This window comes from Myripristis murdjan, chromosome 1 (genome assembly GCF_902150065.1).
Source record: "Myripristis murdjan chromosome 1, fMyrMur1.1, whole genome shotgun sequence".
Classification (NCBI taxonomy): domain Eukaryota; kingdom Metazoa; phylum Chordata; class Actinopteri; order Holocentriformes; family Holocentridae; genus Myripristis; species Myripristis murdjan.
In genome coordinates this window covers 31297375-31309372 of record NC_043980.1, presented here as the reverse complement: position 1 = coordinate 31309372, position 11998 = coordinate 31297375, and the positions used below count along the sequence as shown (strand labels likewise).

Here is an 11998-nt window from a genome sequence, read left to right as displayed (position 1 = left end):
CTCGCCTTCTTCTTCGGCGTAACTTCAGCTAGAATGTTGACGTAGCGTCGCCCGGTGCAGCGAAATTTACGCACAAAACTCCGCAAAGCAGTAATGGTGAATTCTGTGTTTATGTGGCTACGCTGGCGCTTTTTGACAGTGGGTGGCGGTGTTGAAGAATCAGCGAGAAGTTATGGCGTTTTTTCACTGGAAAAGAGCAGAAGAAGACAGCCCACCAGGAAATGCAAGGTTGGTTTACTCGCTGCGAAAAATTGTGTAATGTCAGCTACTAAGTTGCAAAGCTGTCTAGTTACTTGATGGTATGACAGCCGGATAAAAAGATAGGTTTCTTAGTGGCCCTAGAGGAAATGCCTTTGTTAATACAAAATAGAGGAATTGAACGTCCGAGCTCGACAGTGGAGTTATTCGACATATATCCACATTTACAGGTTGGTTGTCATGCAGCGAGCTAGCTAACCTTAGCTTGCTAGGTCCTCTCCGGTTTACATTTAAGCAATAACAACAAGAAAGAGAAACGCTAGCAGACCCACAATAACCTTTGGTGCTTTTTATGGGACATAATAGGGCTACAAGATGTTGACAAAATGGCATATCTCGATATTTATGCCGAATATCTCGTTAGCGATACAGTATGACTATGGGTTCACAGTTAACTGTATTTTTAAGTGTAGCAACAGTGAAATTTAAGCACTCTTCTATACTAAAAACAGCACAATAATACCAACTTGATGTAGAAAATGCAGTTAGCTACTTCACAAAATCAATCACTCTCGTATTTTAACCCTAGCTGTAAATTTGATATCATCCATATTGTTGCCTAGTATCATGCATGGTCATATCTAAATAATGATATAATGATGATATATCGTTCAGCTCTATAGCATATGATCCAAACAAAAGAGACCCTGTAAAGTGACATTATTGATGAAGCTAGGTTTCGACAGAGTCAGAGACAGAGCTCAAAGTCTGGTGTAACCACAGAGCTTTCATTGAGTAGAATGGGCTTTCCCATTCAAATCAGCAGAGGAGGATGGTCAGAGCTGCCATTGCCAAGAGCTGTGGCTGATGTAGCGGAATGACTTTTGTATTCCAGTCGGTGGTCACCATTAACGTTTGTTCACTACTTTCAGCAAGCAGACACAACACAGCATCTGTCCTGTTCTCAGGGATGTGTGACATGCTTTACTGCCCTATATGTGCATGCATAATTCAGTAACTAACCCCAAATGCCATTTTATTTAAACAACAACAACAACAAAAAACAAAAAAAAACAAAAACAAATGACATAAGTGCATGCAGACCATCATACTTTTCAGATTTTTTTTTCTTTCTTTTTTTTTTTTTTTTTTACAGTGAGTTTAGGAATAGGACACACTGTACTGAAGCATGAAAAACATTCACCTGTAAAATCTGTGATCCATTTACAGCTGGTTGAGTCCAGATTCGCTTTGTTTATGAAGGAACACATTGTGCTCTCATGTCACAGGAAAACGCAAGAGCGTTTCACGCCAAGCCTCTTGCTGATGTTGACCCAAAGTGCCTCCTGTATGTCCAACAAAGAGAGTTTGCTGCAACCACACCAGCAGACAGTAAGTATAAGCAGATCATGCTAATGTGAGCCATAGAAATATAGTGCCTCCTTGACAGCGCCATTACATTCTTACAGCTCTCCTAAAGTGTATGCACCAGCATGTTTTGGTTATTTAAAAAAATCAGCTCTAAACTTTTTAAAAGCAGCTATTTATTTCATTTTATTATTTTATTTTTAAGGGACAAATATAGAGAACACTGTAATTTGTGAAAGCAGTATCTGGTGTCAAAGCCGAAGCTACTTTCCAACACCAGTCCCTTGGCTGTACCTTGTATTTCATGGTATTTTAGATTTTTTGGATAACTGGACAAACTTGTAAAGTTGATTTAGCTATGTGTTTATGATGCTGGCCCAGTGATCCTGTTTTTTCCGGAATGACCCTGAGCTAAAGTTTTCACATGGCTGAAGTAATGACAGCCCCACAGTGCTGCTTGAAACCTCAACACATCTTGTGGCAAAATAGTTGGAGTTACTTTTGTATTTGTGATATATTTCTCTCTGTGCAAGTGTTGAATGCTGATATGTATAGGGAAATTGGATACAACCAAAAGATTAAATATTTATCACAAAATCACCACTGGCATGTGTTAAACATTCATAATTAGGTGTGTAACAATATCAGTACATAATTTAAAAATAACCTTCAAAAGGGTAATGAGAAATGATGTCCTTCTCTATTTAATGAACTCATACTGTTGAACAAAATTAGCCTCTGCCTTTCCTGGAATGCCCTGTGATTTACCTTCCTGCCCCACAATGGTAATGAATGCTTTCTTCTCTGCTTTAAACCAGATTATGTTTCTGTCATTGGATCTGATGATGCCACCACCTGCCATTTAGTTGTGCTGAGACACACAGGTACTGTTACTTAACTAGCTTTACGCTCTGTGTTTACCTCTGACTGTATGTAATTACACGTATAGACTGGGGAGTCATTAGGTCTGGAGTGAATTTGACAGTGGAATATGTTTTTTTTTTTTTTTTTTTTTAAATCTCAATCTCTGTCAAAAGTTAAATGAACACTATGTTCATGTACTCCCGGACAGGGATGTGTGACCCCAGTGAAGTCTGACCTCTGATACCACTGTGTAACTGACTTGTACCAGCAAGGAATGATGCTGTTAATGTTTGGCATGAGCCATGACTTAGATGTATTATTTCTAAGGAAGTGGAGCTGTTTGCCTTGCACACTGTGATGGTTCCAGCACCTGGAGTGAAGTGCCACTCATTGTGAAAGCTGTCACATCCTTGAGTAACTTCTCAAAGGAGGGCAGGTATAAACCTCACAGATACAAACACACACACACACACACACACACACACACACACACACACACACACACACACACACACACACACACAGCCTATGCACTTTCAATTTTACTGTGTACTTTTTTTTAGCTAGATTAGGTAAAGATAAGATGAAATTTGAATGATCCTCATAGCTAAATTGGAACGCTTAAAGCACCAAAAGATTTTAAATGAGCATAAAATGAATTTGAAATGTTAAGGCTGTGAAATATATGCAGTGTGAAATAAGCAAGAATATATTTTACTATGTTTTAATCATCACTTGCTCAGCCTGAATATCCTCCTCCAATTACATTGTAATTTTTTCCACTTTGCAGACTTGAGCTCCATCTTGTCGGGGGATTTAACGATGAGTCAAAGACATCCCATAAACTCAGCCTTAGCCTTTTGGGTATGGCCATTTTTGAAAAAGATGCATTTTTTTTTGGTTTTGTTTTGTTTTGTTTTGTTTTGTTTTTTTAAAGTAATACACATGCTGACAGAGTGATAACTTTGTGGAACATAAAAGCCTCTTTGCATTTTACAGCGGCATTCCATAAACAGAAAGAAGATATTCACCTAGAAACATGCTGCATCACAGGTAAACAGCTCTCACTTTGACTTAATCTTTTTCAGTGTCTTTACTTTCATTCATACTGTGTGTTGTTTGGAAATATCTTACCAGTCCTGTCCTCTTTTGTTGTAGAAATGAATGACATGGTTGCCGATGGAACTCACAGACCTGTGGTGTATGGAATAGGTAGGTGATGAGTAAGCAGAGTGAGGCTGTCATGCTGCCTTTGTCAGTGACCTCTAAGCTGTCTGTGTGCCCAGGTGTCAATGTTAAAACGGGGGATGTGTTCCCTGCCGCGTTCCCTTACAAAGGACCTGCAGAGCAGCTGCGTTCAGCACGGACCTTCACCGGGGGACAGGTAGATACGTAATACTGCTTCCTGCATGTTTTTGTACATACTAACACCGGTCCTGCAGCAGTGAGAGCTAGAGGTATTAGATGAGATTAGATGAAGTTTTTTTCCCTTAAATCAATACTGTGATATGTGATAACTGCTTTATTTTTACTATTGAGTATTTTAAGTATTTCTCTGATCTACCAGGGGTCATGATCCCCTCGTTCAAGGACACTACTCTGCTCCAAGAGAGAAACAAGACTCAAGGCAAAAATTGATACTAAACCAAATGCGTCTCCCCTGCAGATGGCTGACATATATGACTCAAGTCGTGGACTAGTTAAAATCGGCCCCTGCAAGTGGTCTCCGAATCTGGATATTGCCTTCTGGCTGTCACAAAACGATGACACCATTTTAAAGGTAAAGGAAGCAAGAAGTTGATCCATTTTGTGTTTTACATATATCTTATTCAAGTAAGAGCACTCTGCACTTCTGCTGCTTTTCTCTTTTCTCGTAGTACCTGTCCACTTCTCCGATGGCTGAACCTCCACACTTTGTTCAGCACATCAAGTCCACCATCCAGTTCCTCCTGGAGCATCCAAACTCTGACAGCCTGTTCCCCGGAGGGCAGCCCCAGCTCTACCACAGGACTGAGCAGGGGGACTGGGAGAGGGCCACACAGCCCTAGAGCCCCGCTCCCATCCTCCAACTTAACTCTAAGAAGGAACATGATTGTTTTGCCTCTCAACTTATTGGATACACTGTGACTCCACCCCTACGTTTTCTTTTTTTCTCATCGTGGCTTAATATGAAGTGTGTGTGTGTGTGTGTGTGTGTGTGTGTGTGTGTGTGTGTGTGTGTGTGTGTGTGTGTGTGTGTGTGTGTGTGTGTGTGTGTGTGTGTGTGTGTGTGTGTGTGTGTGTGTGTTAAATTGATGAGAATGGCTCACCTGACTCCACTGGCTGGCCCAGTAGAGAGACTAAAGGAAGTACAAGCCATTCTATTAATGCCTGGAGTCATTATGTTTCCACTCTTCTGAGGACAAAATCTGCACTTTACTCCTCCCATTAGGTCATGATCACAAGCAAGTTGTAGTTTTGCAATGCAAGTCTTTTGTTTTCCAGTGTCCAGCTAGTGTATGGGTTAACCTGCTGTTAAAGAACAGTGACAGAGGGGAGCCTACTGCAACAATATGAGTGAAGGCTGAATTATTTTGAAATGTGCTCAAGAGAGAATGTAATTTGCTAAATTGAGGACTTTTAAAAAGCAAAACGAGGTTCAGATTTCTGAACAAATGCACTTTCCTGATAAGAGTGGAATCCAGAATCATCACATACATGATGCCGCTGTATACTCTGCTATGAATGCATATGTTGAAGAATCTGCATGTGTATGGTGTGTAATGTATTTGGCAAGGGGTATTGATTCATGTTCAGTTCAGTAGGCTATCATTTTCCCTGTATTTTTTTTCTCTCCAAACTTTGGAAAAATATCACATTTAGATATCATAGGGCCGCGTTGAATTGAAGGCCTTTCCTTCAGCAGACGTATTAAAGCAGTTTGCTGTAAGGTGCATTCTTCGGCCGAACATGTTAATTTTCTGGAGGGGATGTACATTTTGCTGAATAAATGTAAATATGGCCACATCTGATCTGGAATGTTAGTCTTTATGTTGCACAGAGCTGCTTGCCGTTTTTATTCAGGACTCCACTACCAGCAAAACCTCAGCTGTTTACAACCTATCTGTCTTTTGCAGACGTGCAAGTGTAGACTATAGAATATTGGATTCATATCTTGTGTATTCAAGTTATGTAACTGAGTCCAACCACAAGGTCAGTTGCCTCCTGGATGTCTGGACAGCTCAGCTCAGGGTGCAAAGAGATTGTTTCCCCTGTGTTGCAAGACTGAAGGTGTGATGTTAAGAGCGTGTGGCCAGATGATGTTTCTGCACTATTTTTTTTTACTAAAACATTGAACATGTTAAGTATACCGCTGTGGGATCATGGTGAAGGCATGCTGGCCGGTGAGACAGGAGACTATCATGGGTCACAAGAAGTGTGGCACCCTCTGAAAAGATGTGTGTGTTGTGACTATCAGTTAACACAACATTCCCGTTTTATCACAGCCGCTCAGACCTTGGAGTGGAGCAGCCCGCATGCCTCTCGGTTCTCCGCGTTGCTCCGCCCTGCGCTCTGACTCTACGTAAAGGGGGGCGTACTCATTTTACGCAGAATTCGTCCACTACAATACAGTTTCTCCCATTCGCAGCTCCGTGTCGGGTGTCGGAGCTCATCTCGCAGCAAGTGCCATCACTGAGGTCATCTTGTTGTGTAATGATCTACTTGACAAATATCCTGTAGCAGGGATATATTTGATGAGTGTTTAAAATTAATAGTGCGCGGATAAGAGCAGCCTTTGAGATGCATCGCGGGTCCGTCCGGAGATGACGCGCCGGTGTCCGCTCCTCGGCTAGCCGTAGTTTGGTTCGTGCGGTGTCCCGGTGACGGTGAGCGAGCGCCGGCCATGAGGAAGGCTTTTTTGCGGCAGGTCCGGCGGTTTCCGTGGGCCACCAATGTGACACTATACGGATGCCTGTTCGCCGGTGGGGATTTCGTTCACCAGTGGTTTTCACGGAAAGAGGAAATGGACTGGAGGCACACACGTAACGTCGCCGTCGTCGCGTTCAGTTTCCATGGCAACTTCAACTTCTTCTGGATGCGGTTCTTGGAGCGCAGGTTTCCCGGGAACTCCGCCGGGATGGTGCTGCGGAAGCTGCTGCTGGACCAGACCACGGCGGCCCCGCTGGCCACCTCGGTCTTCTACACAGGTCAGACTCACAGAGAGCACCGGGTCGCACACGGACCTCAGCAGGCAGTTAATGGTTAACTTTAAAACGGATCGCATATCTGTCAATTTGTAAGCCAAGCCGGTCCGTGTCCTTTGTGTGTCGTAACGACCAGCAGTCATTCTTTAAATAGACAGCCCGTGCTAACGGAGGTCACGTGAAAGACGTGGAGGGACAGATGTGATCTCCATGTGGACTCCTGTATCAGGGTGTGCTGGAGGGTCAACCTGAACACGTCACCTGTTTCATTTGAGCATTAAAGTCATATTTATTCTAAAAAGTCTTAAGCCCATGTCATTTAATTAAATTTATTTTAATTAAATGACATTAAATTTAATTTAAAAAAAAAAAAAAAAAAAAAAAAAAAAAAAAAGCACAATAGAAAGATAGGTGCTGGAGGCATGCTGCTTTACAGCAACAGTAAACTTCAAAATAAACAGTGGAATATATTGGGCAAGCTATTTTAGGATAATACTGTTGTTTAAATGATCTCAAATGCCTCAATATGTTCTGTCTTTAAAAGAGAAAAAACGCATATTGGATATTGGCCAACAGTTAGGGGGTGTTAATATATCTCAATCTGTAATGGGCCAATATCAGCTGATAGTATTAACTGACTGATCTATCTGTTGGGATCTATTTAGGCAAAAAAAAAAAAAAAAAAGAGAAAGAAAGAAAGAAAAAAAGATATTTGTGTCTTCCATATTGGTGGTCATTTGTCTAATGTTCATCAGCTGGAGGTCATGTTCTCCCACTGTCACCGTCTATTTAATGTGTGGTAACTGGAAATGGTGTGGCTGGAGTGAAATCAAATAAAGTCAAATGATTTGTCAGCTGTCACTCAAACAACGCAGGCATTCATCTCCCTTTTGTTTCAACCAGGCGTTAGCTTCTTGGAGGGCAAGGAGGACATCCTGCAAGACTGGAGAGAGAAATTCCTGAACACATACAGGGTGAGTCGGACGCCAAGCATCTCCTCCCATCACCGTCTGGAACAATTAGGCCCTAATAACTGCCTGTAAAATAATTACATCTGGTTAACAAACTGGCAAGGCCACATTCCTGCAACTGTCTCTGCAAACAGTTTTGTTTTGTTGCAAATATTTGACTCAACTTGTCCCATAGAGAGATGGGGGAGGGGTTAGGTTACCATGGAGCCAAGTGTTTCGTACCAACTATGGGTAGCAGGTTACACAGTGAATAGGGCACGGAAATGTTTAAGTAATCACCATTTTTAAATTCTTCATTCTATGATCTCCGTGAACACCACAATTTAGTTTATTGTGCTGAGTGAAACTAATGATGTGATGCTTGGGTGAGAGAGGTGCACTGACTCATAATGCAGGGCTTGTGTGGGCTGGATAAATGACCAGTGCAGGGTCGGGAGGAGGAGGAGGAGGAGGGGCGGCAAAGTCCCTAAAATAGTTGCTAAGGGTTTTCCCTGTTGAGGCATCCACCCTGCTGAAAGGTGTTTACACAAGAACAGAGAATTTCACCTCCGAGGATCAATAGACTGTCACAAAAAAACTCAATATTCCTGAGTGGTGGAACTAAGTAACTACATAACAAGCCTTTCCTCCGCCTGTGGCTGCTCGTCAAAGTGGGAGAGCTGTTGTGACAGTTAATCTGCCACTGCTGAAACTGTCAAGTCTGCAGCCAAACTCCAACATACAGTCTCTCCCACAGGAGGTAACTGCTGTATTCTGAAGGCAAATAGCTGTCTGTTTATATATAGTCATAGTTTTATGTTTATGAAACATTATTTCGTATTAATTCTGGCTATCAATAATTTATTGTTGTTTCATTTCTAATAAATAATCAGTCTTTTTCATCAGGTAATCTGATTTGCCGATGTGTCAGTCTCTAAATCTAAAAGTTGAAGTTTACTTCCTGTTGTTGTTGCAGGTTTTGTTTATGTTATTGTTTTTCTTATGTAACACTTTGCAATATGTCTCCATGTTGGCTCCAGATGTTCACTTTGTCTGTTTCTCTTTTTAGACAGGGCTGATGTTCTGGCCATTCATGCAGGTAAATTAAACACTCCCGTTTCCTCACAGTTTGTTTGGATGTTTAAAATGTAATTAATTAAAAGAAGCCTGACTCCAGATTTCTCACAATATGACATGATTTTACACAATATTAATGTTGGAAGAAGAATCATTGTATACATGTAGACAGTGTCTGGTAGATACTGTCCCAAACAACATTATGACACAAAGTTTTACTTCATTTAGATTTGTTTAACTCACTGTAAATACTTCATTTATGTGGAAGCAAATCAGCATCAACCAGAAATGCACAACCAGGGTCCCTGTCTGTCTCCATCAGTTTGTGAACTTCGCCTTGGTGCCTCTGTATGTGCGGACCACCTTCACCGGCTGCTGTGCCTTCATCTGGGCCACCTTCCTGTGCTTCTCGCGTCAGAGCGGCGACGGGACCGCCGCTGCTGCCCTGGCGTGGATGTTCCCTCCCAAAGAGCTCACGGTAGATCTCACGGAGGATAAAGCAGAGTCCGCACAGGAGAAAGGACAGTCTAAAGAGAAGGAGCATGTCTTGAAAGATGAGGCGGCAGCATCTAAACAGAAATAAAAGATGCAAAAACCAGTTGTCATAAGGGGAGGGAGCAAAACCTTAACGGGACAGTCCCGGTCTGGGTCAGGATCCAGCTGCTCCAGTGGTCTGCAGCTGCATGTCACTTGATGGTTGAGTGTAGAATCAACACTGCCAGCTGGGTTTATTTGTACATGATGAAATATATTGGATGAATTCACAAGGATTCTTATATCTATAGGAATGTATTTTGGCTCAGCAGAGATTCAGTTCGAATCATGATGCACTATTGCTAATTCAGTTTCAAAACGATTTTTATTTTTTGGTTGATTTGAGTTTGTAAACTATAATTCGAATCAAAGATTTGATTTAATTAAATGTGCAATAATGCCAGACTACCCTGAAATGTGAAAAAAAAAAAAATCAGACAGAATGGCTAAAACATTATTTATTCTAAAAAATACATAAAGTGAAAAAAATCATAGTATTCTGTCAGATCACAACAATATTAGGCCTTTTTTTAAGAATCCTGAATAATTCAGAGCACATCATATTGATTCAGGCTGAAGGCAGAGAGATTCTATTTGTGTGTTTCAGCAGATCAAGATCAATGCAGTTGAATCAGCAGGATTTATAACTGACGCAATGAATGACTCGTTACACCCCTCTGTATCTGGGATTTAGCTATTATGATGAGCAGATAATTGAAATGTAAATTTTTTAGCGGTGACTTGTCATTGTTCCAAACAGCCCGGTTCACATCTAAATGAGAAGATTTGAAAGAGTTGATGTGTGAGGAAGAGGAAGGAAGTTATTTCCACTGTGTGGAGTGGCAGCTAACTTTCTAGTTTAGACTTCCAGCTTGATAAAACACTCAGAAGCTGTTTGTCAGTAAAGAGTGCTCTGCAAGAGGGTGGCTGATCTCTGAATGTAGGAAAAAAAAACAAAAAACTGTAGGGATGTTCTTGTTTGGTGCCGGTGTACTTTCTGGCACTGCAGGTGCTTATTACAAATGCACACAGGTTTGGGATCAGTATGACAATGGTGATCACATTGGGCAAGGAAACTGCCAGCACTTGGAGCTCTGAGCAAAGCGAACAAGAAGGACAACATGACTTCCCTTCCTTGTACAGTTTGTTAAAACTTGGTATACAGTTATTTATATTTTAACTCATCTCATGCTTCACATCTCAATAATGTAATGCTGAAGATTACTTTGAGTGCATTTAATAATGACTCATTTGTGCCAGTCATTTACTTGAACAAGGAAATACTGCCTCTAGTGTCTTTTGCGCTAATACAGTACTGTGGAACTCTCTCTCTCTCTCTCTCTTTCTCTCTCTCTCTCTCTCTCTCTCTCTTTCAGATTCTGCCATTTCAGAGATTTCCATGTCACATCAGAATTGGTGCCATCTTTTTTAACCTCTTGAATATGTTTCTTTCTTTTCAGTTTCCCAAGATCCAGGCGTTAAATTGAAATAAATGTGCTAATGGTACTTTGCCCACAGCGGTTTTTGATACTGAGCTGCGTGTTATTCCTAATATAGAGTTTGTGAACACGAGCAGCGCCCTCCCAGAGCTAGAATCATACCTCCTCTGTATGTGTGATCACAGATGAAGGGTTCGAGCATACTCCTCTTGTGATTGCTGGTGACGGGAGACAATACTGTTTGTTAATCTGGGCTGAACCCTCCTCGTGCAATAGAAATAACAGTGTTGACAGCTCGGTGCTATTCCCATCCTACCCTGAAGTTTGTGTCACAGTGAGATGTGACGTCAACCTTTCGCTGGTTTCTGCTCATGCCCTTTTTGAGCACGACTTAATCCAGAATGCAGTTTGAGATCATACATTGAAAAGTACGCTATAGCTAAGTTAAATGACTAAATTTTGCTTGCCTGGTTTGTCTCATTGAATCAAATGGATCCTGTGAATACGGTTACATTTTGTAATGGTACTCTAGTATTTTAGACAGATCTCATCACTACAGCGTCTATCTCCTTTAGCAGACATTTTTGTAATTGTAATCTTTAGATAATTTAGTATAATAACATATTAAGGATAATATCAATACAGTAATAGTGGTTCTGTTTTCTCTTTCTGACCAATACCCAATCTGTTCTCTAATTTACTGCATGTTGGAATAAGTGTGTATATACTGGAAGCTTCAGAATAGACCGTGTTGCCACATATGATGATGAACTTCACTGGAAGTAAAAGGTCAAATCAATGAATGTTCCTTTAGGTTCATATCTGAACTCAACCAGCATCCAGGGATTAGTGTCTTACTTGGATACCATCTTAGATTTGTCTTGATACTATTTTAACTGGTTTTTGATATTGCAAAGACCACTAACTTATCCTGCAGTGTTTGTTGCCACGTGTGGAAAAATTATCTGATCATATTTTTGCACTGGCTATTCTAACCATCTATTTATTGTTGAATAAATTGAAAAATATTGCATTGCTTCAGTGTGATTTGTTCACTATTTTGTCCTTCTCAGACAATGGCTCACTTTCTGTTCAATTAATAATCTATTCTGGCATAATTACTCTTACACCATGAAAGCATACAGTTCTAACAGCATCTTTAATGGTGTTAGCGAGATAAAAATAACTGTGATATTACTCACAATGTAAATGCAGCTCTGTCTCGGTCTCTTGGGAGGAAAGTGAGCACAGCTTGTACTACCTGAGCAGAAAAGGTCTGCCTGGTGCTGGTTTGTTTCTGTAGGCTGCTGTGGCTTCAAGGCAGTGTTTTCCCTGCAGGTCAGACACCATGGTATCTCTTTAATGCACGTCTATATTTTAGAAA

The 11998-nt window shown here is 41.1% G+C and overlaps 2 protein-coding genes across 3 annotated transcripts; both read left to right on the top strand.

The window, feature by feature from the left end:
- The first annotated feature begins 5 nt into the window (after positions 1–5).
- Positions 6–5441, top strand: ntan1 (N-terminal asparagine amidase). 2 transcript variants are annotated; one of them, XM_030063250.1, is made up of 10 exons: positions 6–228; positions 1488–1590; positions 2385–2450; positions 2758–2866; positions 3221–3294; positions 3430–3483; positions 3589–3642; positions 3717–3814; positions 4097–4210; positions 4308–5441. In XM_030063250.1, exons 1-10 carry the CDS (start codon positions 94–96, stop codon positions 4476–4478), a joined length of 978 nt encoding a protein of 325 aa, XP_029919110.1. In that variant the 5' UTR covers positions 6–93; the 3' UTR covers positions 4479–5441. The 2 variants fall into 2 exon arrangements, with proteins under 2 accessions (XP_029919110.1, XP_029919117.1); XM_030063257.1 differs by lacking the exon at positions 6–228 and adding an exon at positions 235–428.
- A 619-nt stretch (positions 5442–6060) lies between these two features.
- LOC115364705 (mpv17-like protein) lies at positions 6061–11607 on the top strand. The gene is made up of 4 exons (XM_030059654.1): positions 6061–6617; positions 7518–7588; positions 8634–8663; positions 8964–11607. The coding sequence occupies exons 1-4, from the start codon at positions 6314–6316 to the stop codon at positions 9222–9224; spliced, it is 666 nt and encodes a 221-aa protein (XP_029915514.1). The 5' UTR covers positions 6061–6313; the 3' UTR covers positions 9225–11607.
- The last annotated feature ends 391 nt before the right edge of the window (positions 11608–11998 follow it).

Bases quoted from the DNA above. Each gene is read 5' to 3' on its own strand.
- ntan1 (XM_030063250.1), top strand. From the start codon at position 94: ATGGTGAATTCTGTGTTTATGTGGCTACGCTGGCGCTTTTTGACAGTG. The intron at 3,295-3,429 runs GTATGGCCATTT...TGCATTTTACAG, and splicing joins ACTCAGCCTTAGCCTTTTGG to CGGCATTCCATAAACAGAAA. The intron at 4,211-4,307 runs GTAAAGGAAGCA...CTTTTCTCGTAG, and splicing joins ACGATGACACCATTTTAAAG to TACCTGTCCACTTCTCCGAT.
- LOC115364705 (XM_030059654.1), top strand. From the start codon at position 6,314: ATGAGGAAGGCTTTTTTGCGGCAGGTCCGGCGGTTTCCGTGGGCCACC. The intron at 6,618-7,517 runs GTCAGACTCACA...TGTTTCAACCAG, and splicing joins CACCTCGGTCTTCTACACAG to GCGTTAGCTTCTTGGAGGGC. The intron at 8,664-8,963 runs GTAAATTAAACA...TGTCTCCATCAG, and splicing joins TGTTCTGGCCATTCATGCAG to TTTGTGAACTTCGCCTTGGT.